The sequence below is a fragment of the Lissotriton helveticus genome, chromosome 5_1, assembly GCF_964261635.1.
Source record: "Lissotriton helveticus chromosome 5_1, aLisHel1.1, whole genome shotgun sequence".
NCBI classification, from domain to species: Eukaryota; Metazoa; Chordata; class Amphibia; order Caudata; family Salamandridae; genus Lissotriton; species Lissotriton helveticus.
In genome coordinates, this window is record NC_136065.1 from 1,156,596,275 (window position 1) to 1,156,621,434 (window position 25,160).

Sequence of the window (25,160 nt, forward strand, 5' to 3'; positions counted from 1 at the left end):
TTAATCACCAGGCAAGAAGGCATAGTGTTGACAAGTTTGGGTGAAGAACCCTCCCCTTCTGCTGTGACCGTAAATCCTTCCAAAGGGGCAGCCTGATCGAAGGATCAATGATCATTTGCAGGAGCTTGTGATACCAAACTCTCCATGCCCAATCCGGAGCCACAATGATGACCTGGCCCCAGACCTTCCGGATCTTGAGAACTCTGGGCAGAAGTGGTAAGGGCAGAAAGTAGTTCAGGAGGCCTGCACTCCATTCGCGATGAAAAGAGTTTCTGAGCAAGAGCTGCCCTGGAAAGTTCAGCATGCAAAACTGCTGACATTGTGTGTTCTGGGCAGAGGCGAAGAGACCAAGGGTCTCCTCATGGATGAAAGAGACCTTGCTCCACCTTCGGATGGAGACACCATTCGTGATCCGCTAGGCATCGACGGATGAGTTTGTCCGCCTTGGAGCTTAGAGAACCTGTTAGGTATTGAACCACCAGGAATATGCCCTGCTGTTCCAGCCATTTCCAGAGATGTGAGGTCTCTTGACAAAGGGTCCACAACCCCACCCGCACGGTTTGTTGCAGTATTACATGGTGGTGGTGTTGTCGGTGAAAACCACCAAGAGCCTTCCTTTGATGGAGGGTGAAAAGCTTTCAATGCCAGTCGGATCACATGAAGATCCAGTAAGTAGGTATGAAGTCCGGATTCCACCAGAGATCATAGTCTTCTGATCTCCACCTCTCCCTTCCCATCCCAGGATTGACGCATCGGTCACTAATGTGAGATATGGTTAGAGAAGGGAGAGGGGTCTGCCTCTGACCCAATCGCGGTTCGTCAGCCACCACTGCAGGTCTTGTGCAGTTCCCTAAGAGAGCTGGAATATTTCTGAAAGATTACCCTGATGCTGCGCCCATGGGAACTTCAGGTCCAGCTGCAGAGCCTGCATATGCATCTGACATGTCACTAGCAGAATGCAGGAGGCCATGAGGCCCAGCAACCTCAAAGCCATTCTCCATGGAATCCAGGATAGATGGTGAAACATCACTGCTGACGAAAACCTTTCTGGATCCAGTCTGACGCCTGGGGGTAATTCTAAGGTAAGGAATCTATCACAACATGTTTCTTTCAGATACATCAGTATCATAGCTTGAATATCATAGACTCTCAGCTCAGGAGGATAGGCCCAAAACTGACTGTGTCCAGAACTGCACTGATGAAACAAAGCAAGTTTGACTTCGGCAGGTTGCAGGTAGTGCGCCATAGTCTGGTAGTGGGAGAAAAAAGCCTGGAGTGAGCCCGCCTACAACAGCCAGTCGTCAAGATAGGGGAAGACTGACAACCTTGTCTGCGCAGATTAGCTGCAACCACCGCTATCACCTTGATAAACAGCCAAGGGGGGCTAGCAATGCCAAAGGGGAGCATGAACTGAAAATTTTTGTGGCCTACCATAAGCTTCAGGAGGTGCCTATGGACAGGCAGGACAGCAATGAGGAAATAGGTATCTTGCAAGTTCTATGCTACCATCCAGTCTCCCAGGTCCAGGGCAAAAGGACCTGAGCTAGTATGAGCATTCTGAATTTTTCCTTTCTGAGGAAGTAGTTGAGGGCTTCAAGGTCAAGGATAGGACGAAGGACCTTGTCCTTTTTACAGACACCTCTCTATGGCTCCCTTGGCCACGAGAGTCATGACTTCCTACCGGAGTAAAATTAAATGATCATCAATCAGCCGGTCCCAGGATGGAGGCATGGAGAGAGGGGTGGGCTCAGCTCCTTCAGATTATCGGGCGATGCAGTACCGGCTCCAGGTCGTCCGAAATCCCAATGGGGCTCGCACCCTTTGGGGGGAGGGGGTTACCTGCAGCGCCAGGAGTATTGGCGCTGGGGAGGGTCACAATGGAGCCCCCTCTGACCCCCACGGGCCAGTAGGCGCCTCAGTGAGGTCAGGCCGCCCGAAAATTAGGTGTATGGCCTCATAAAATTCTCTAAGTAGGGTGGGGGTCGTTCTGCCTCCAGGAAAATCAGGGAGACGTGGAGCCAGTGCAGGTTCTGCAGAAAGAGGCCTTAAACACCGAGAAGCACACTTAGACTTCAAGTGTTTTTTGTGCCTCTTACCTGAATGTCCCGACAATGTCCAGAGGGACTAAGAGGACTTAGGACACCTGGAGTGTTGCCGGGCCACCCTCGCGACCAGGACCATTTTATTTATTTATTTTGAAGGTTTTATATAGCGCTAGCTCCACCCAAGGGTATCAGAGCGCTTTGCATCAGCAATGGTAATAAACAAGAAAACAACAATAGCAATAAACAAAACAAATTATACAGGTGGTCAGACAAAATAAAAGGAACCATTTAGAGTACATAGTGGGAAGAGTGCATATAAGACAAGCATTAGAAATGCAATCGGGCTCGGATTTATTTGAGTTTGAGCTAATGGCATTGTAAATGGCAATGTATTGTTGCTATGTGTTATGGAGTGTGTTCATGTGGTGTGTACTGCCAGTGATTTCATTGTGAGTGTGAGAATATTGCACCGTTACTGCCTGTGTTGTCCTTCTTGTGAGTGTGAGAAGCTTGCACCTCTGCTGCCTGTGGTCTCCTTGTGAGTGTAAGAAGCTTGAACTGCTGCTGCCTGTGATGTCCTTCATGTGAGTGTAAGAAGCTTGCACTGTTGCTGCCTGAGATGTCGTTGTTGTGAGTGGGAGAAGCTTGCACCTCTGCTGCCTGTGGTCTCCTTGTGAGTGTAAGAAGCTTGCACTGCTGCTGCCTGTGGTCTCCTTGTGAGTGTAACAAGCTTGCACTGCTGCTGCCTGTGATGTCGTTCTTGTGAGTGTGAGAAGCTTGCACAGCTGCTGCCTGTGAGTATGAGAAGATTGCATTGTGCATCTCTGTGCTGTGCCTGTTCTTTATAAGGGACTCTTGCTCTGTTGCTGCTACTGCCTTGGCACAGTACCTGCTGTGAGTGTGTGAGGGAATTTTGCACCGCTGCTGCTTGTGATGTCCTTCTTGTGAGTGGGAGAAGCTTGCACCTCAGCTGCCTGTGGTATCCTTGTGAGTGTAACAAGCTTGCACAGCTGCTGCCTGTGATGTCCTTCGTGTTAGTGTGCACTGTCATCGGTAGCATGTAGAAATGCACTATTACGCTAGCCTGTAGATATGCTCTGTCAATGCTAGCCTGTAAATATGCACTGTCATCGCTAGCCTGTAGATATGCATTGGCTTCAGTAGCTTGTAGTTATGCACTGTCATCGCTAGCCTGTAGATATCCTCTGTCATCGGTAGCTTGTAGATATGCACTGTCATCGCTAGCCTGTAGATATGCATTGGCTTCAAAAGCCTGTAGATATGCACTGTCATCGCTAGCCTGTAGATAGTACTGGCATCGGTAGCCTGTAGATATGCATTGTCATTGCTAGTCTGTAGATATGCACTGTCATTGCTAGCGTGTAGATATGCACGGTCATCTCTAGCCTGTAGATATGCCTGTTATCGTTAGCCTGTAGATATGCAGGCACTACTGCTGCCTGATCTATTCTGCAGTGCACTGCCTTGCACCACCACTGCTGCTTGTGATGTCTTTCTTGGGAGTGTGAGAAGCTTGCACATCTGCTGCCTGTGGTTTCTTTGTGAATGTGAGAAGCTTGCACTGCTGCTTCCAGTGGTCTTCTTGTGGCGCTGCAGTCGCGTGTGGCAAGTTGTCAGTGCAGCCTGATAGCTTCACTTCGCCGGGTGTGCAGACTGCACGAATATTGGCTGTTTTGCCAGAACACACTGAAGTGCCTCCTTTAATGTCCCGCGCTCCTCGTATAGCTCAGTGGCAGCGTGCGCCTGCTGCACTCGCGTGTGGCAAGTTGTAAGTGCAGCCTGATATCTTCACTTCACCCAATTTGAATAAAAGAGGGGACTGTCTCAGCATTTTATCCTTTTTATGTGGATAAAAGAAAAATAATTTTTTTATTGCGAAAATATCTGTTAAACTGTAACATATTGAAAGGAGGAGAAAACAGCAACACTGAACTAATGCAATGGGGCTGCACTACTGCACACTGTAATGTCGTTCTTGTGAGTGTAAGAAGCTTGCACAGCTGCTGCCTAAGATGTCAACTGCCTGTAGTCTCCTAGTGGATGTGCGAATTTTGCACTACTGCTGCGCCACAGCACCGTGTGAGGAGCAGGCAGGAGACAGACACAGTGTCACAAGAGCTACAGCACCGTGTGAGGAGCCAGTAGGAGGCAGACAGAGTCACAGCACCGTGTGAGGAGCCAGTAGGAGACAGACAGTGTCACGAGAGCTACAGCACCGTGTGAGGAGCAGGCAGGAGACAGACACCGTGTCACGATAGCCACAGCACCGTGTGAGGAGCCGGCAGGAAACAGACACAGTGTCAGGAGAGCCACAGCACTGTGTGAGGAGCAGGCAGGACCCAGACACAGAGTCACGAGAGCCACAGCACCGTGTGAGGAGGAGCCGACAGGAGACAGACACAGTGTCACAAGAGCCGGCACTCACACACCAGCTGCAGTTTCAGGCGTCCGATCATACTCCATACAGTCCACCACTATTATATTTATATATGTACAAAATTCTCTTTTCTAGATATTTCAACTTCACTATCGTCCACAAACAATGAACTACACAGTCACAACTGATATATATGAGTACATGAATTTACAAGTGCTAATTTACCTGTTAAGAATTGCAAAAGTTAATTTGTACTCATAAACTCAGTCACTTCCACAATTGTGTAAAATTTAGAGCCCATTTTATGTAATTCACTGGATGACTAAGTGAGGTAAACATGCCACTGAGATATGGAGTGATAGACCTGTCACAATTTAAAATAACGATATGGTCGACTCCGAATTTCATCCTGCCAAGGTTGGCGACATGAAATTGGGTAGCATGTATTAATTATAGTGCTTGGAAATTCCAGGGCTGGTATTAAGTGCTATACAAAACACATTTTTACTTTCGCAGTTATCTCATCTTAATATCCTGAAAATCTGGCACAACGTATTCCCTATAAATTCCACTTTTGTCAAATGCAAGTGGATTGGCCAATATTGACATAATGTTTGATTGCAGAACAGACTGATGCCATCTATCAGAGCGGTGTCTTTTGCACCTAAAAATGAAACTGACAATGCACGACCCCGACCGACCTTTCAGAGACAGACGATTTCCTCCTCGAAAAGACGGGCCATTCGGAGAATGATGTCACAATAGAGCTGAACCCCCAGCTGACATCATCAAACAGCGCAACGTTCTAGAACGTCTATTGATGGTGATTGTTCATGACGTCACACTGGTAAAAGAAAATTATTTTCTCTACACTGGAGGGTCATTTAAATTGGAAAATCAATCCTGAATGAATGATGACAATGACATATCCACGTTTACTTTTTATAGCTCCCACTATAACAATTTATCTTCAGTTAGTGCACGCTACAAACTAAATTAATCTATCAATCACATTGTTTTTTTTCCTTCTGAATCCTGGTAGGGTGAAAGAAAGCCTCTGTTGTCTCCATATGGGACACATGGACTCATCCCAGATGTGCGCAGCTGGTGCACCACCCACTCAGCTATCCTCTACCGAGCCCATTGCTTCTGCCTTGTTAACACTGATGGCGCATTGTCACCCCAGTTCGTTTGATGTGAAACGGCCATCTTGAGAACACAGTCAGCGCAAGCCGCTGCTGTTGTCGACTCGGGGGGGGGGGGTTCAGCCCAGCTCTGAGGGGTCTCTATGGTAACCTCCCATCCATCAGTAGCAGTCCCCATGCTTTGTGCGGTGGTTAATAGGCACAACATGCTGCTTTAGAAAGGCGCCCCATTATTTCAATGGACTGTGATGGAGAGACCCCCGTTTGTACACACAAATTCGCATTCGCGCCTAGTAGCGGCTTGTATGGGTGTCCGCCCAGTAATGGATGACCCTTTAAAGAGCAGGCCCAGAAAGAGGCGCTTCTCAGGACAGCCAGCGCTTTCAGAGGCTTCGGTGCGGTGGCACCACGTACCACCCCTTTGTCCCCAGAGGCGGCCGTATCAATCTTCGAGGCGCTAATCGTCTTTGCATTTCTGTGGTAACTGAACCTTAAAGAAAGCCTCTGTTGTCTCCATATGGGACACATGGACTCATCCCAGATGTGCGCAGCTGGTGCACCACCCACTCAGCTATCCTCTACCGAGCCCATTGCTTCTGCCTTGTTAACACTGATGGCGCATTGTCACCCCAGTTCGTTTGATGTGAAACGGCCATCTTGAGAACACAGTCAGCGCAAGCCGCTGCTGTTGTCGACTCGGGGGGGAGGGGGGGGGGGGGGGTTCAGCCCAGCTCTGAGGGGTCTCTATGGTAACCTCCCATCCATCAGTAGCAGTCCCCATGCTTTGTGCGGTGGTTAATAGGCACAACATGCTGCTTTAGAAAGGCGCCCCATTATTTCAATGGACTGTGATGGAGAGACCCCCGTTTGTACACACAAATTCGCATTTGCGCCTAGTAGCGGCTTGTATGGGTGTCCGCCCAGTAATGGATGACCCTTTAAAGAGCAGGCCCAGAAAGAGGCGCTTCTCAGGACAGCCAGCGCTTTCAGAGGCTTCGGTGCGGTGGCACCACGTACCACCCCTTTGTCCCCAGAGGCGGCCGTATCAATCTTCGAGGCGCTAATCGTCTTTGCATTTCTGTGGTGAGACACATCCTTCTTGGGCCGTGAAAATCAAAGAGACAGCGTTTGCGGGAAGGCGGCCTTCTCCCCGCATCCCAGCGCCGTGCCAGGCCTCGTTGTGTTGCCCGGGTGGTTCACCGCCCTGTGCGTGTGAATGTTTGCCCTGCCGTCGCCTTGCGTCACGAGCAAATCACTTAATCTCACCGTGCCTAACAAAACAAGGAAGCTGCGCGCTGAGCGCTGCAGAATTGTGAACGCGCCCGGCCATCTGGATTCACTAACGGAGGCACCCTGACAGCTCCTAATTATAATTTATGTACTTCTTTGCGCGAGCACGAACGAAATATGCCCAAAATGGCGGAACAAAACTACATTTACCCTATCACTTCAAGCCTATTAAAACGAAAACACAAGGAAGACGAATCACTGACCAGATGACAGAAAACGCTAAGGAATGTGTGGAATTTCTCTCTCCAAGGCCCTAGGAGATACTTCTTTTTTTTCTCCTTTAACATTAGTTCTCGAAACTCCTCCCAGTTTCACTGGGGAGGAGTCCGAGCCCTAAAAAACAGAAAACCAATTAAAAGAACCAGAATGTTGTTATAAATAATAATTTTACAGTATGCCAAGGAGGACTCAGTGGACATAGTAGGGTGTGGGGGGGTATAATGAAGGGAAGGGTGTCAGGAGGGGGGTGCGTGAGTGCGAGGGGTAGGCGGGGTTGCCTAAGGAAGGAGAGGCGAAAATAGTCAGAAAGGAGATCAGGGATTTAATTTCCCCAAAATTTTGTGAGAAAATACATTTTAAGGTTTCTTTTGAAGCTGGCATTTCTTTTGAAGTTGCAGCGAAGATCTTTGGGGAGGGCGTTCCAGATGGTTGGGGCCTAGCAAGAGAAGGAGCGGGATTTCAAGGCTTTTTTTTTTAGTAGAGGGGGTACGAGAAGAAGAGTGTTGGTGCTTCTCAGCGTTCGGGCACAGCCAGCTTTTTAGGTTTTGCCTGGCGAAAAGATGCGCTCTGCGCATCTTTTTCGCGCAGGCGAAAACCTGATGAGAACTGTAGTGGGGTTTGGGTCGGCCCTCGTCATTTATTGGCTGGCTCCATAAATGGAGCCTAGCCATTGGACGAGGGGCCTGTCCGTCAATGCCGGACCAGATTCGGGGGCGTTCCCGCGTTTCTTTGGCTTTTGCCGACGTCACGCGACGTCAGCCGAAAGCCGGGAACGCCCCCGAATCTGGTAAGGCACTAGTGGCACCCCGAGCGCTCTGCCGCCTCCTACTACGGTTCAAACGCTGCCTCCCTGATTGCCGCCGCTGCCTGGGGCCGAGAATAACATGAGGACCTCGCCGGGGCCGCGGAGAGCAAGAACGAAGGAGCTGCCCTCCCATTGGCTGAGGCGGTCGAGCCCCCTCAGTGCCGCCGCGCTAGGAGTGGTTCTCGAGCCGCCGCGTCATCGCTGGAGCCGTGCTGCGATTGGCCGCAGCTTCGCCACCATCGGAGGCTCGCCCTGAGAGCGGCGCATCCATCGGGAAACTTCGCCGCCCGCCTGCCTGAGCTAGAGACGGGCCGCCGCGCTGCCCGCGGCGACCCGGAAGTGACTAGCCGGCCGGCCAATCCTAGCGCGGCCGGCCGGAAGTGCCCGCCCCCGCCCGGGGGAAGAAGGAAGACGGCAGCCCAGGAGAAGAAGTATGGCGGCCCACGCGGGGCTCCCGTGGCCCGGAGGGAGCCCCGGGAGAAGCGGAGGACGTTGCCGGTCTCCCATGCTGAAGAGGGAGACCGGAGAAGTGCCCAGGAGATTGCCGCTGTCGCAAGGAGCCCCCGCCAGGACGGCGGCCCAGGAGAAGAAGTATGGCGGTCCACGCGGGGCTCCAGTGGCCTGGAGGGAGCCCCGGGAGAAGCGGAGGACGTTGCCGGTCTCCCATGCTGAAGAGGGAGACCGGAGAAGTGCCCAGGAGATTGCCGCTGTCGCAAGGAGCCCCCGCCAGGACGGCGGCCCAGGAGAAGAAGTATGGCGGTCCACGCGGGGCTCCAGTGGCCTGGAGGGAGCCCCGGGAGAAGCGGAGGACGTTGCCGGTCTCCCATGCCGAAGAGGGAGACCGGAGAAGTACCCAGGAGATTGCCGCCGTCGCAAGGAGCCCCCGCCAGAGTGCCCGGTAAGTTACATGGGCTACCGAGCGCAGCAGCACCACCACCAGAGGCTTGGGGCTCGGAGCCACACCATGGTGGACCTGGGCGGCTGCCCCAGGAAACACCTCTGCGAGCCCCTGCTGCCCCCCGCCCTGCTCTGCTGGGCCCTGCTGCTGCTCTGCTTGGGGCTCAGAGCCGCACCATGGTGGACCTGGTGGAACCTTAACAAAGGCAAAACCATTGCATTGTAAATGCTTGTTTGAGTTTAGTTGTGAGGTAGCTTGGAGTCTTCTGGTAGAGGGCTTTGTGTGTAATACAGGCAATTTTATGGGAGGATCTGCCTTTGATGAGGAGCCATTTGAGGGCCTTGAGGGCAGGTGAGATGTGGTCAAAACGTTTACAGTTTGTTAGTCTGGCTGCAAGGTTGAGGACGGATTTGATGGGGGGAAAGGTGGATTTTGGGAGTACCAGAGAGAAGTTCATTACCGTAGTCGATTTTAAATATGACAAGAGATTGGATAATTAATTTGAAGTCTTCAGCTAGAATAAAAGGTTTGATTTTTTTGAGATGCCGGAGTGTGAAAAGTGCACTTTTTGCTGAGTTCTTTACATGGGAATTTAGTGTGAGTTTATTGTTGACTGTGATGCTGAGCGATTTGACCGATTCGGCAAGGAAGAGAGAGCAGTTTACGGCATTAAGGTTGGCGATCCATGTTTGAATGGGGAGAGGGTTGTTTTTGGGAGAGAAGAGGATGATCTCAGTTTTGTTAGGGTTGAGTTTAAGATGGTTATTGTGGAACCAGGTTTGGATCTTGGTTAGTGCAGTGTTAAGGTTCAGGATATCGGAATGGGATTTTATTTTATAGTACAGTTAGGTGTCGTCAGCATACAGGTGATAGTTGATTTTTGTTTGTTTAAGTATAAGGGTAAGGGGTTCCATAAAGAGGTTGAAAAGGGCAGGAGAGAGGAGAGATCCTTGAGGGACACCTAGGGAGACAGAAGATGGGCTAGAGGCAGTTTTGAATTTTAATTTGTTGGGTTTTTATGTTGAAAGTAGGAGGTGAACCAGTTAAGGACAGTGCCATTAAGGCCAAAGCGATCTTTGAGTGTATTGAGTAAGGTTGGGTGGTAAACTGTGTCAAATGCAGCGGTGAGGTCAAGAAGGATGAGAAGGTAGGTCTCGCCCTTGTCCAGGGCAAGGTGAATATCATCGACTATGTTGAGCAGTGCAGTCTCAGTGCTGCAACCTTTGCGGACGCCAGATTGAGGAGGGTCTAGAAGGTTGAACGTGTCAATGTGTTTATCCAGTTGGAGGAGGGTGCATTTTGAGGGCTTTGGAGAGGAGGGGAAGGTTGGAGATAGGGCGGAGATGGTTAGGGTCATTGGGGTCAGCCTTGGGATTTTTGGGGATGGGAGTGATTTGTCAGAGTTGAAAGGAGATGGGAACATTCCCTGTTGAGAGAGAGGCGTTAATGATGTTGGTCCAGTAGGGGACAATGACATGTTTGAGATCTTGGACGAGTGCGGAAGGGAGAGGGTCTTTAGTGTGAGAGGATAGTTTGAGTTTGGCTAGGATGTTGAAGACTTCCCGTTCAGAAACGGAGTGGAAATTTTGCCATGAGGCATTATTTTGAAGCGGTAGGATAGTGGGGATGTGTTCAGGAGGGGTATGCGATGGAAGGAGGAGTGAGGGAGTCAGGTGTATTTTCAAGGGGAGGGGTGGATAAGGTGTAGTATCCGGGGGATGTTGAGGGGTGAGCGAGGGTTGAGTATCGAGGAAAGCAGGGTCAATTTTGGCGATTTGTTCACTGAAAAAGATGGCAATTTCTTCACATTTGTTAGTGGAGGCCACCGGGTTAAGTGGTGCAGGGGAGGTTTGATTTCTAATAATGTTGAACAGTTCTCTAGGTCTGTTTTTGGCACGAGAGAGTTGTAGACGAAAGAATGATACTTTTTCCGAAAAGATGTGCTTTTTGTAAGAGGATCTTGCAATTCGAAGGAGAGCAAGATGGGCTGGGGTAGGGTGTTGTCTCCATGGGGCATATTATCAATAACTAGCTATATTTATCGCTAAATGAGCTTAGCAAAAAAAAATGTATCGCCGCATATCACCGGATTTTATCGCCACGCATCGCCGGATTTTATCGAAGAGATAACGTGCTATTAGCAACGTTTATCTCCAATGCGATAAAATATCCGGTGATAGCGGCAAAATGCGTGAATATCGCTGGAAATACAGCGATATTCACGCATTATCGCTAATAGGGACTTTACCTGAATATCCACCTCCCATTGGATATACAGGCTAAGAAGTGGTCTAAGCAGGCGTTAGGTTTTGGCGATATTCGCGCATAGCGCAATTTTTTTTGATCGCTACGCCTGCGTTGATAATAGGCGATAGCGATGTTAGCGACGGTTTTCAGTCGCAAACAGGTTGGGTACGCCCACTTTGCATGTCATTAGCGATAAATATCGTTAACATGCAAAGCGGGCCCCAAACCGCTAGCTATCGCCTACAAGCTGTCGCTAACTGCTGTTAGCGACAGCTTGCTAATAGGGCGATAAAATTATCGCTGCTTTGCGGCCGAAAACGGCCACTAAAATGGCGATAATCTCATTTCGCCCGCCTTGATAATATGCCCCCGTGTTCTTTCAGCCAGTCTCAGTGAGCGTCTTTCTTTATTAAGTTCCAGGGTAAACCATGGTTTAGAGAGGGCATTTTGTAGCGTTTTCAGAGGAGCAGGTTGGTCTAAAACCTCAAACAGTTTTGTTAAAGTGCTCAGTGAGTTCATTTGCATTTGATGGGGGGGCGGGGGGGGGGGGAGAGACTGAGTTGGGATTGGAGTTTATGTTCCAGTGCGGCGGGGGGGGGGGGGGGGGGGGGGGGTGGAATTGCTTAAGATTTCTGGTCACAATTGTAGTTTTATTGTTGTTTATAGAGGCGGGTGGGGCTGGAGGGGAGATCCTAAACAGAATGAGATGGTGGTCAGACCAGTCGAATGGGATGATGTTGGATAAGGATGTCATATCAGGGTTGAGATGATGGCGTCCAGAATAGCTCCTTTGGCGTAGGTAAGGGAGTGGCAAAGTTGCTTGAGGTCGCTAATCTCAAGAAGATTATTGAGAAGGTTGATTGCAGGATCGTCGGGTTCATTCCAGTGCAGGTTAAGATCTCCTAGGAAGAGATTTTTGGAGTTGGAAAGTAGCGATTCAGTTAGAAGGTCCGATAGTTCTTCGGCAAAGGAAAGGGGTTCACCAAGAGGGTGATAGATTTTATGAAGTCGAATTGGGGGGGTGGGGGGCTTTCCATTTTAAGTTTGGCTCTTAAGACCATGACTGGGCCGCAAACCACTTTCGGTGCCACTCCCTCAAAGACTTCAGCTCCATGGCCCAGCATTCAGAGCACGACTGCGTCGTGGTCGCGCTCTAGACACCAGAGACAAACCAAATGCGGGTCCATCACCAACATGGTGCGGTGACAGGTGCCACACGGCTTGAACCCCAAAGTCTTTCTAGGCAATGGTACCTACACACCAAAAAGTATCAACAAAAGTCGAAAAAAATCCTGGCAAAAAGTAACAGAGGCTAGCTCGCTTCACGGATCAGTGCTCGACTTGCGCGGAAATTGAAGAACTGACGTCAGCGCACCGAGGTGGCGCCTATTTAGGCGACGTGGACATCAATTCCATTGCGGATGACACCACGACGTCACGCGGACCCGACCAACACCTCCTACCACCAAGCAGGGGTATTGCTAGAAGAAAAATCTTCCTGATCTAGTTTGATGCCTGGGAAATTCAAAGGTAAGGACTCTGCGGCTAGATGTTTCTATCAGATATGACTGAAACAAGAACTATGCGCCTTAGACAAAAAATGCTTTTCCATGAAGGATTTCTTTCACTGCGGTCACTTGTCTTTTCAAAAGACATGCAAGGAAATGGATTCCAACCTGTCTTTTCCTTGGTTAACACATTCTGCAACAGTTCAGGACTATCTGCACTAACAACTGCAAACTAAAGGGGAATCAACATTGCAGCCAACGTGTTATATTATAATGGTTGTCATTATGAGGATGATGAGCAATATATTGGATAAATGCCACAAATGAAGAGTCAAATGGCACGATTTACAAAGAAGCAGTAAATCTCCGAGGTAGTCCTAAAACAGGTGCAGATTTCTTGCTTTTTAAATGAAAAACACTAGCAGTAAAAGGCCTGGAAAGCTGTGTTAGTCGTAGGTTGATAGGTGTCCTAATTAAAAATAAGCACTGAAGAAAAAGGCCCTGCTGTACAACTTCACATCCATTTCCATAAAAATAAAAAAACGGGAAAAACACGAGGTTCAGAGGTGTCCAATTACTCTTCCCACCATAGAAGTTTTTACTCCACTCTTTGCTGCAGCAAATCTCAAACCATTCCCAAGGTGCCAGATGGGAGTTTGTGAATGTCCCCAACCTCATGAGTTTGTGGGCGCTCAAAACTTGCATGGCAAACAACAACTTGAATCATACCCGTTGTAGGAAGCTGGCTCTGCATATCCTATACCAAAGTACGGTATAGCGGGCACAGAGTCCAGGGAGCTCACAGAAGTATAGCATAGGCTAAATTAGGTAAGTATTAACACCTCTCTTCGTGGTACTGTGGGCGAGCAGGTGTGCTTATCCACAGGGTGTGTTAGGCATTTATTGTACTCACTCACTCACTCAAGGAGAGATTGCACATACTTGGAGACAAAATACTGACCAATTGGGTAAGCATAAAAAAGGTAGTATACTTGTATTTATTTCTAGAACCAAGCAGGACTTGGCACAGGTAGGTAAAATATACTTTCAATTGTAAACCTTTACACAGAAATACAATTGGGAATGGATCTGAAGTTATTAGAGGTTGGTATAGTTTCAAAAAACAGTTTAAATGACACAGTAATTACTTTTAGGATACTATAAGATTACTTTCAGATTATATTGAGTACTGGGAATGGTATGCCTAGATACCACACCTAGGGATCTCATAATACACGGTAAGTAAGACTTTTCTTGGCTTTATGGTTACTGTTTTCCCTATACAAAACAGTTCAACACTTAGTACATTTTAGGCTCAAAATCTCATAACATGGGTCACTATGGGAGAAGAATAATGTTACTTACCCAGTAAACATCTGTTCTTGGTATGGAGAGCTGTAGATTTACATGCTTTGCATAGTCTTGCCCTCTAGTGTTGGGTCCGGATATTTGCAAGTTGTCTTTGTTCGAAGAAGTCTTTCCAGCCACAAGGTAGGTGACTCCTCCTTTCGGTGATATTGCGCTTGGGCATCAACTCCATTGTTAGATTGTTTTCCCTGTTAGATTGTTTTCCCGCAGAGCGTGAGAATGGAGTTGATATCTGTAGAATAGAGATGTCCATGCGTATGAAAGTGAATTAAGAACTATAGGAGACCCGGGAGGTGGGTGGACGCATGTGAATCTACAGCTCTACATGCTAAGAACAGATGCTTATTGGGTAAGCAACATTATCCGTTCGAGGCATGTGAGCTGTAGATCACATGCTTTGCTTAGACTATATAGCAGTAAACTCCCAAAGCGGTGGCTAACCTGTAGCAGTTGTAGTTGTTTGAAATAGAGTCTGATTGACCTACATTTGCCTGTTGTCTTGCTAATACATCTACACAATAGTGTTTGGTGAATGTGTGCAGTGTAGACCATGTTACTGCCTTACAAATATCAGGTAAGGAAATATTCCCAAGAAGGCCATAGTAGCACCTATTTTGTTAGAAGAGTGCGCTCTAGGGGGTACTTACAAAGTTCCCTTTGCTTTAACATTACATGTTTGGATACATATTACAATCCATCTTGAAATACCTGACTTAGATGTACGATTGCCCTTGTGAGGTGAAGAAAAAGCAACAAATACTTGCTTTGTTTTCCTAAAATCTGTAGTTCTTTCAATGCAGTAAAGTATAGCATGTCTAACATCAAGTGTGTGCAGAGCTCCTTCAACTACAGAATTAGGTTGAGGAAAGAACACAGGTACTTCAACTGATTGATATGAAAAGCAGAAACTACTTTAAGAAGAAATTTAGGATTGGTGCGAAGAACCACTCTATCTTTGTGAAGTTAATGCCTGAAGTTCACCAACTCTCCTTAGTGAGGTTATCGCTATGAGGAAAGCAATTTTCCATCATAGGAATTGTAACTGACATTTGTGCATTGGTTCAAAAGGTGGACCCATTAGCCTTGTAAGGATTATGTTTAAGTCCCACTCTGGAGCAGATGGAATTCTTGGTGGTAACACCCTCTTTAATCCTTCCATTAAGGCTTTAATCACTGGTACTTTGAACAGAGGTAAGTGATGTCTATTTTGCAAGTATGCAGCTACAGCTGCTAGATATAACACATTGATGTGTAAGCTAGTCCACATTGCTGTAAATGCAACAGATAACAAATTATGTTCTGTACAGAAGCATCAAGTGGATTGATATAGTTGTTGTTACAATAGACAACAAACCATTTCCATTTTGCTGCATAGCATGCTCTAGTAGTAGGTCTTTTAGCCTCTTTGAGAATATGCATACAGTCTGGTGGCAGTTGTAAATAACCAAACTCTGACTTCAGGAGCCAAATCGATAGGTTGAGTTCTCTGGGATTTGGATGTCTGCTTTCTCCATGGCGCTGAGTGAGGAGACAGGGTGTGAGATGTAGCGTTTGATGAGGAACCACTGAGAATTCTAACAGGGTGGTGCACCAAGGTTGACGAGCCCATGTGGGGGTAACTAAGATCAGTGTGACGGACAGTTGCCTGAGCTTCAGAACCAGTAATGGAATTAGTGGGAGAGGCGGAAAAGCGTAAGCAAATATCCCTGACCAATTAATCCATAGAGCATTCCCCTTGGATGTTGGGTGTGGGAACCTGGATGCGAAGCTTGGGCAACTTGCATTGTTTACTGTGGCAAACAGATTATCTGTGGAAAACCCCAGAAAGAAGGGGAGAAGAAATTGAGGGGGGAAGTTCCCACTCGTGTACTTGCTGCCTGTCTCTGCTGAGCAGGTCTGTAATCCAATTGTCTACTCCTGGAAGATGTTCTGCTAGGAGATAGATTTTGTGGTGAATCTTTCAATTCCAAATGCTTTGTGCAAGACGTGACAGTTGGAGAGAGTGAGTCCCTCCCTGTTTCTGTAGGTAGTACATTGCTGTTGTGTTGTCTGTGCGAACTAAGACAGCCTTGCCTACAAGTTGGGCGAGAAAAGCTTTGAGTGCTAGAAACAATGCTAGGTAGTTGATGTGGAGACGTGTGTGATTGTTGGACCACAGTCCCTGTTCTGTGTAATGTTGAAGACGGCACCCCAATCTGTTAATGATGCGTCTGTTGTCAGTATAGTCTGTGGAATCGGGTCTATGAAAGGCAGCCCTTTTGCTAAGTTTTGAGGGTTCCACCACTGCAGAGAGCAATGAGTGTGGCTGTCCACCAACACTAGATCAGTTAATAGACCCTGCGACTGATTCCACTGACTCGCTAGACATTCTTGCAGAGGATGTATGTGAAGCCTTGCATGAGGTACGATTGCAATGCAGGATGCCATCATTCCCAGCAGTTGCATGAAGACTCTGGTTGGTAATGCCCGGTTGTGTTGGAATTGTAATAGTATGGCATGAATATTGTGAATTCTGGCTACATTGGGAGTGGCTAGAGCTTTGAGGGAAGCTCCCAGATAAGATTGCACTTGTGCCGGACACAGGTGAGACTTTTGTGCATTTATGGTAAAACCTAATTGGTGAAGTAGGTGCACGGTTGTCCCAAGTGTGTAGAAAACAGTTATGGTAAGTGCCCACTTTGACAAGCCAGTCGTTCAGGTAAGGGAAGACATTTATACGTTGTCTTCTGAGATGAGCAGCTACTACTGCATGAAATTTGGTGAACTCTGGGGGCTGGGATAACCAAGGTCTAGGTTGGTACTCGAGCTGCACCACCAGCAACACAGGACGGCCGGGTGCAGGGGCCAATGTTCGCCCATGGGGCCCCTTGGTTAGGGACTGCTTACGAGCAGGCCACTCAGGTGTGGGAGCAAAGCTCCAGGGGTTAAGACCAGCACTGCCTGGGCCAACTATCTGCTCAGGAGCTGCACCAACAGCGGCACAGGGGTGGCAGGGTGCAGAACGCCAAGGCAATGTCGGGAACCCAGTTGATATCAATGGAGATCTTCGGTTTGGAAAAGAGGTTTCAGGCTCGGGCAGGGAGACTTCCTGAAGGCGACCACTGGCTGGAGAGGTAAGCTGGGATCTTGGGGGATGCCTGGACACCATTGGTGGGGCTACCCAAGGCTGTGTGGCATCAGGTGCAGGGGTGTCTTGACGTCGAATTCTTCTGACCGCCTACGGCTGAGGTTGGGCTCTTCAGACAGCTTTGGTCGCGGTCGGTGTCTTCTTGCCGCATTTGGTCGTGGTCAGGGGAGCCCTTCAGTTGAGACTGAAGGTGTTGTCGTGAAGCTTGATTAAGGTCTGGGGTTATCAGTTCCTAGGTCAGGATCGCAGAGGAGACTTCCTCTGGGTGTTGGGCCACTCGAACTCGGTCCGTGGCGGCCGAGAGCAGAGTGCTGCGGGACCGCCTCGATACGGGTTCTGGTCTTGGGAGTCTTTGGTTAAGCAATGTATGTAAGATGGTTGCAGGGCAGGTCCTCCAGGCTCTGGGGGGGCTGCTGGTTGCTGGACACACCAGTCTCTTTGAGGTAGGCAGGTCGGGACAGGCTGGAAGGGCTGTGGCCAAAGCAGTAGGTGTCCTCTTCTTTCTGGGTTATCACAGCTCTGCGGTCCTTTCTTCCTCGAGTCTGAGGCGGAAGGGTTCAGGCTGGGCCCTAAATACTAGAATTAGGGGCAGTAAAAGGGGTGTGAAGGTAGGTACCAATGGGTCTCTTCCTTGGGGTGGGTACACCCCCTATTATTGCACCCTTCAGTGGGGGGGGATGAGCCTCTTCCTGATTGGTTGGGTCCCCTCATCTTCAAGATGGTGGGGACCGAGATGGGTTCTTCACTTCGCTTCCCCCGCCTGAGGGGTGGGTTAGCAAAGGTAGGCGCACCTCTTCTCCTAGCTTGGTTTTCCCACTGATTCTCCCGCCCAAAGTGGAGGGCTGAACCAGTGGGAACCAGTTGCTGGGAGCAGCAAAAGGCTGGGACAGCTCACAAAGGTAGCTGGCCTTTGAAGCTTCCCCTTCCTGGGGAAGGAGTCATTACACCTTTGCCCAGGATGAGCTTTGTTTCTAGACCCGGAGAGCGGAGGCTCTCTACCCAGGGGTCCACAAACCTGTCTGGTGGTGGCAAATGGTGGGAGGCTATTCAGGAACCATGCCAGGGCAGGTTGTTTTTAGGGGGCATATCTAGATGCCCTCTGAGTGCATTTTACATTAAATCCCACACTGGCATCAGTGTGGGTTTAAGTTTGCTCCCAAACTTCCCAGGTTTTAGTAAAGCCATTATGGAGCTGTGGAATTTGTAATGATCAACTCCCAGACCATATACTCTGTATGGCTTTACAACACTTACAATGTCCAAGAATGGACTTATACACTGTAGGGATACAGGGCTCAAGCCACTGTACCCTCACCTGAGGCTAGTGCACCCTGTTAGAGGGTTGGCATACATAGGCCTCAGGCAGTGGGTTGTAGGCATGGCGCACACTAATGTGTGCCATGTCGACTCTTCACGCTCTCTGCACCACAACACACAGCCTGCAATGGCAGTGTGTGGGTGTTAAGGTACAGTGCCTCTAAGGGTGGCTCAATAGGTGCTGCAGCCCTTAGAAGACTTCCCAGGTCACAGTGCCCTGGATACCCATGGTACCTTTTACGAAGGGCTTACCTATGGCCAGAGATGTGTCAATTGTGGGTATAAAAGTAGTTTTTGGAAAGAACACAGGCCCTGGGAGCCTGATTGGCAGGAACCCAGGGTACCTCAAGTCAGGTTGCATCAGATGTGAGGTAAAAAGTGGGGGGTAACCATGCAAAAAAAGGGGCACTTTCCTACACCCATCCCACTACAGTGTAATTGTATGCAGTTGGGCTAGTATACCAAACAGACAAAAAGGGGGCCTTTTTTTATCATAAACGTAGAAATGCTGAAATGGCTTTGTGAATTGGACTCCCACTGTTGAAACAATGGGTATAATGACCCAAAACAATCATAACTGTTAAATATGTCATACATGGAAAAAAAGCGAAGTCAGCCTATTGGAATTCAAACCTATGACCTGCATCTTAAACAAGGTACTAGCAATCAAGACACTGTTAAAAAACAGAACGGCTAAGAGCAGGAGATGCAACTCTGATATTCGTCAATTTGCATTTATATATGTATTCTTAATTTTTACTGAGGATTTAACTGGTTTAAAAGTATGTGGCTGGGATTGAAGTTTATAAATCAACTTTGTGCACTAAATCACATCTAATTCGCTGATAGGACAAAGGGTCATTTATCCATTGCAGATGGAAGAACACGAGTCATTTCTTTTTGATTAGCATCCGGAATTTACCTGCCTATGCCGGTATAGTAGAAGGCATGCGACAATGTGCGTGGACATCACAGCGCAGGACTGGTTAGCAGCTATGTGCACAGAAAAAACATAACAGGGAAAGTACATTTAAAATCACATACACATCAATACCTTTATCAAAGGCACATGTACAACATCCGCAAACTTAAATATTTTTTTTTCCAGGTGAAAGGCTGAGCTCAATTAACACATTGGCACATTGGCGCAATGACACTGGCAGATTACCACAAATTCTGCATCTGAACATATTGGAAGGTCTGTTGTGGAATGCTATTTGAGGTTACTAAGAACTTCCCATTCAGAAGATTGTCCAACATTAATCTAGAACTTTACTCTCATGAAAAACTTGCCTTCTATTCGGAACTGTTTTGACACTAACAAGACAGTTCCCATTTTTGCATCTCCCAAAAGAAACGACTGAAAAATCTGTCCACCTGTCAGATTTTCGCAAACACAAGTTCCTACTCTGAACAACAAATTATGCAGATTTTGATTCAGTGGATAGGATTTGTGAATTTCGGCTACTGATTAAACTTTTGCGCATGAAAACTTCACTTACATGCACAAAGTATTTTAAATATGCCATTATACTTCTAAGCAATTTAAAATGAACTTTTGAAGAACGTTGGTGCAGGTATCGCACAGAAGTTTGTAAAAGTGTATGACAAGAGTGGAAAACTCTGCTGCCTCTGTGTACTCAATGTCAAGCACATACCAGATCTTCAAAGAAAAAGACGGACATTTATTGATAAGTAAACAACTATACAAATATTATACACAAAAAATATAAAGACATTGTGGGGCTGAAAGACGACCCCAAAAGCGTTTTTAGCATTTAATAACAACAGATTCGATTTTCTAATGCATTAATCCCATTGGCTAATGTCCGTCTACGGGGTGCTCTCAGTTAACACAAGGTACAGGTCTCCCATATTAACCCCTCCGCCGCGGCCGGAATTCTGCGCCTGTGCGGCACATTCCGATCGCGGGTGTGGTCATGACGGCTCCCGGCCGTCATCAGCACACGCCCACCGTAACTGATGACGACTGGGAGCCTTCATCAGCACCGAAGGGGTTAATGTAATGTTTTCTAATGAAGTCTCAGTCAATGGGGCAGAGGTGCCAGACAAAAATACACTTTAGCAAACAAAAAATGTACTTGGCTTCAGTACAGTTCTTTCTGGTGGATACTATAAAGTAACTTTCTTCTGATGGATACTTCTACCTGCATTTTCCTAACCATTTGAATGGATTCCGAAGCAAGCAGACCTCCCACTAGGAGGTGGGTGCATAATTGGTTACACCAAGAAATCTTGAAGCACCTAGCAAGCGAAGTGACTTTCCCTAATCACTTCAAAATCAAAACAATAATGCTTTGCAAAGGTGTAGAGGGATGCCCAGGTTGCCGCTTTGCAAATTTCTGCAACTGGCATGCCTCTTGCCTGGAAGACTTGTCTCGGGTGGAATGAGTACACACACCTTCTGGTGGCTCCTTCTGAGCCATGGCGAAGAAGTTCTTTATGCACAGAATTATCCATCCTGACAAGGTCCACCTATGCACTGATTTGCCAATCACTCTTCCAATATATCCCATACCTGAACTTATAGGTTATGTCCACATAGACGCTCACCACCTCTTGAGATCATGACAGTGAATCCTTTCTTCCTCCTCCTTTGGATTTGTAGGAGGATAGAACGCTGAAAGGGTAATGGACTGTTCTAGGTTGAAGGGGGTAACCACTATTTGCAGGGAGGCAGCCCTGGCTCTCAGCACCAGCTTGTCGTGGAATAAAGACATAAATGGAGGTGACATGTAACTCAATAATACACCTGGCTGGCATAAAAGTGACTAGAAAGACAGTCTTAAAGGTTAGGATCCTCAAAGGTCAACTATGCAATTGTTCAAATGTGGAACACATAAGGAATTTGAGAATAAGTTTGAGGTCCCATTTGGGCAAAATAAAGGATAGTAAGAGGAAACTTTACATGGAGTGTGTAACAAAGGTGACGACGGAAGCGGGCACTCCAACAAGGCCGCCGCATTTAAAACCAATGAGAAAGAGGTGCGCAATGTAGTAAAAATGGGATAACATCACCGGCGAAGTGTCTCAAGCAGCAGGAGGCAGAGAGCGATGAGAGTGCAGTCAAGAGGGAGCAGGCGTGGACGGAACAGACAATGTGGAGGAGTTGACAAAGCCTTCGGAGGAAGAATGCGGTGAGCAGGACAAGCTACCAAGGGAGGTAGAGAGAAAGCTGGGCGAGTCTGTGTGATGGAGCAAAGACTCGTAGAAAGGAGACTTGCTCGAAAGCAATCTGCTCTTTTAACTCACTAATAAGTATTAAAATTTGTTTTGTGTAAAACTAATGTGCACCACACCAACATGCATGTTAGTGAAGCTTGCATATGTGTTTACTAAAGTTAATAACTTGGACATATTACTAAAATGGCATTAGACGGGAAATCTTTATTGAGCATGTGTTAACTAGCATCTACGCAGTATGACGAGCTTCCGCTTAGAGGAAAATTATTGCGTATGAGCAGAAGGTACTAATATGGAGTCTAGAAGACTCACACGTTTTGCATCAGCTTGCTTGAAACTAAAATCGAGTGATTTTTCTAATGCTAATGAGGGGAAAGAATTAATAAATAAATTGGGATAGAGTAAAGATGATTGGTATACAGTGAAACCATTTATTTTTAAAAGTATTATCGGTCTTTCTTACTTTATCACTAGTGCGCATTTAGGCCTCTCGTGTATGACTGGAGTGAGCTGAGTCACATGATAATCGCGCACGACAACTGAAAGTCAACCCGGAAAGAGGATATAAGGGTCGGGAAGAGGACAAGGACGCAGAGTGCCTGAGCCTGCGAACCGGCAGTGAAAAGCTTACATTTGTATGTATTTATTTATTTATTTATGTGAAGGTTTTATATAGCGCAACCAAGACCCTTGCAGGTATCAGAGAGCTTTACATGGCACATGACGGAAGCAGGTACAGGAATAAAAAAAAAAAAATCTAAATATAGGTGATTCCAACACAAGGTGCTCAATAATACAGACTAGCAACTATATTACAGTAATAAAAAATAAATCAAGTAAAATCGGCCATGAGAATCGCTTTCACTTCTTTGTTTAAATGCATGAGCTTATATGCTAGACTTTTAACAATTGTTGCAGATGAAATGTGAATGCAGGTGGGAAAATAAAGCATGAATAAAAATTAAGGAGATGGGTTTATGAACAATGGCCCGACAGAATAAAGTGACATAAGCATGGTGTGATGATTTCCTTCCCCTCCCTTGCCTGAAAAATTAGATTTAGTATTTTTACAATATTGAAACATTACAGAGTGGTACATTTCAGAACAAAAGGTATAATTGAGATACTTTTAGTTAGTTAGTCAGTTAAACATCGATGCTGAGATGCTGTGAACCGCGGATGCTGTCGGAGTAGCGAGAGATGCTGATGAAGAATCGAATGCAGAGCCTGATAACCTAAATTATTAGGATTAGAAAGAAGATGGCAGAAGAATCTTGAGGAGAAAGAGTGTGTCAGAGAGGGGTGCTACGCAGTTGCCGGTAATCTAGAGGTCATCTATCCTGTCCTGATTCCTGTCGTGAAGCCTTGCTTGCCTTATCGATCCCGGGGGACCCTCACCAGCCCTTTGGCCAGGGGGTTGGTCTTCACACCATCCATGGTAACTGTAATTTCGTGCTACTTGCAGATGTTCTTTTCTATCTGACCTTTCTGAGAATTGATCATTGCGTGAATCCAAAGTATGTGTCTAATTGAATTTTCTCTCCTGAGTTTGATGGTGACAGCATTGTGTATTTGAGATGGTTCACATGCATTTTGAAATTTAGATAAAGATTTAAACCTTTCCAGAGTCTGTGGTTATTTACATTAAGTAAAGAATAAGTTAACTTATGTCATTTCGCCATCAACTTGTTCAATTAATGGTCCATTAACCAGAGGAAAGAACTTTTAGATTAGTGAAAGATTAGTAAGGAGTAGTGAAGTACTAATATTGAAAAAACTGTCAAGAAAGGTATAAAACTTTGACTCCAGCAGTTTACTCAACTAAGTGTGTGTGTTTATGCTCCCAGGTGAGTTTAACCTCTTCGGTGCGTCGGACGGCCCCCGGCCATCACAGCTGGGGGCCGTCCATTTTCTGCACATTCGGAATTCTCTGGAACAGTAGGAGAAATCGCGCTGCATCGAAGAGGATATGGTATTGGATTATCTGTTGTTGGTTCGCAGCTGGAACAGTTTTCTGGTAGCAAAGCTACGGTTATTATTGTCGAGTTTGGTGATAAATATTGATTTTTGAGTTTTTGAATATTGATTAATGTTTAACAAAAAGGAGTAGCGTCCTGTTTTATGTTGTCCGGAAAAATGCTGGGGAATAAATAGCGGGTGGTCACAAAAGCCACACTGCAGTGAGGTTACTCATCGCACGAGTTACTACTTGTATAACGATATGTCTGTGAGAGACATTAGTTACTGATAAATTCCTTACCTTAGAATATCCCCAGGAGTCCAGTCGGTGGAGCCTCTCTTCCTCTTTCGAAGGATGCGGAGGTGGAAAGAAGGAGGGCAAAGTGACGGTCTGCCCGATGTGGAAGGGCGTGACAGCCTTTGGCAGGAAAGAAGGAAGGGTCCTTAGAACCACCTTGTCCGGATGAACAAAAAGGAAAGAAGGTTTAGAAGAAAGAGCCTGAAGCTCACTCACTCTTCTGGCAGAGGTGATAGCTACCAGGAAAGCAGTCTTTAGAGTGAGAAGACGTAAAGGACAGTTATGAAGGGGCTCAAAGGGAGCGCACATCAGATAGGTCAAGACAAGATTTAAGTCCCATTGCGGCATTATGAACGGCACGGGAGGAAACGTGTGTGTAATGCCTTTCAGGAAACAGTTAACAACTGGGGAGTTAAAATCTGGAAGCTGTAGAAAGGTGGAGATGGCCGAAAGATAACCTTTGATAGTGCCCAGAGCAGAGCCCTGCTGGGCCAACGATAGAAGGAACAAAAGGACCTCAGAAAGAGGGGCAGAGAGGGGATCCACAGCCGTTGCTGTGCACCATGCCACAAATTTGTCCACCTGCAGGCGTATACCGTTTTAGTGAAGGGATGCCTGGCTGCCAGAATGACATCACAGACTTTGCGAGGAAGATCGAAAGTCGTCAACTGTCGCCGCTCAATCTCAACGCTTGGAGGTGGAGGCTGGACAGGTTCGGGTGCTGCGACAGAAGATCCTCCCGAAGAGGCAGTCGGATAGGGGGATCAATCGCCATGCTGAGTAGCTCGGGATACCAATATATTCGTGCCCAATCCGGAACCACAAGGATGACTTGGGCCCGGTCGCGCCTGATCATCTTCAGCACTCTGGGCAGAAGTGGTATAGGCGGAAAGGCATACAACAGACCGCAACTCCACTCGCGACGAAAAGCATCGCCAAACGAGTGCCGCCTTGAAAATTCCAACACGCAGAACTGATGACATTGCACGTTCTCTTCGGTGGCGAATAGATCTAACCAAGGCTTTCCCCACTGCAGAAAGAGACCTGGCGCCACATCAGAGTTCAGATGCCATTCGTGGTCCATCAAGCACCTGCGGCTGAGTTAATCCGCCCTGGCGTTCAGAGAACCTACCAGGTGTTGAACCACCAAGGTAATGCCTTGATGTTCCAGCCATGTCCAGAGGAGCAGAGCCTCCTGACACAGGGTCCACGACCCCACCCCGCACTGTTTGTTGCAATACCACATGGCGGTGGTGTTGTCCGTGAACACCTGCACTACACTCCCCCAGACAGAGGAAAGGAATGCCTTCAGTGCAAGTCAGATTGCCCAAA

At 47.4% G+C, this 25,160-nt stretch overlaps 1 protein-coding gene across 4 annotated transcripts in view; it reads right to left on the minus strand.

Annotated features, from left to right (window-relative positions):
* Positions 1 to 25,160, minus strand: part of GPAM (glycerol-3-phosphate acyltransferase, mitochondrial) — a 244,005-nt gene that overhangs the window by 46,126 nt on the left and 172,719 nt on the right. For all 4 annotated transcript variants that reach the window (XM_078643773.1, XM_078643774.1, XM_078643772.1 and 1 more), the window contains exon 14: positions 19,290 to 19,360. In XM_078643773.1, the coding sequence (XP_078499899.1) occupies positions 19,290 to 19,360 (71 nt within the window). The remainder of the gene's footprint in view (positions 1 to 19,289; positions 19,361 to 25,160) is intronic.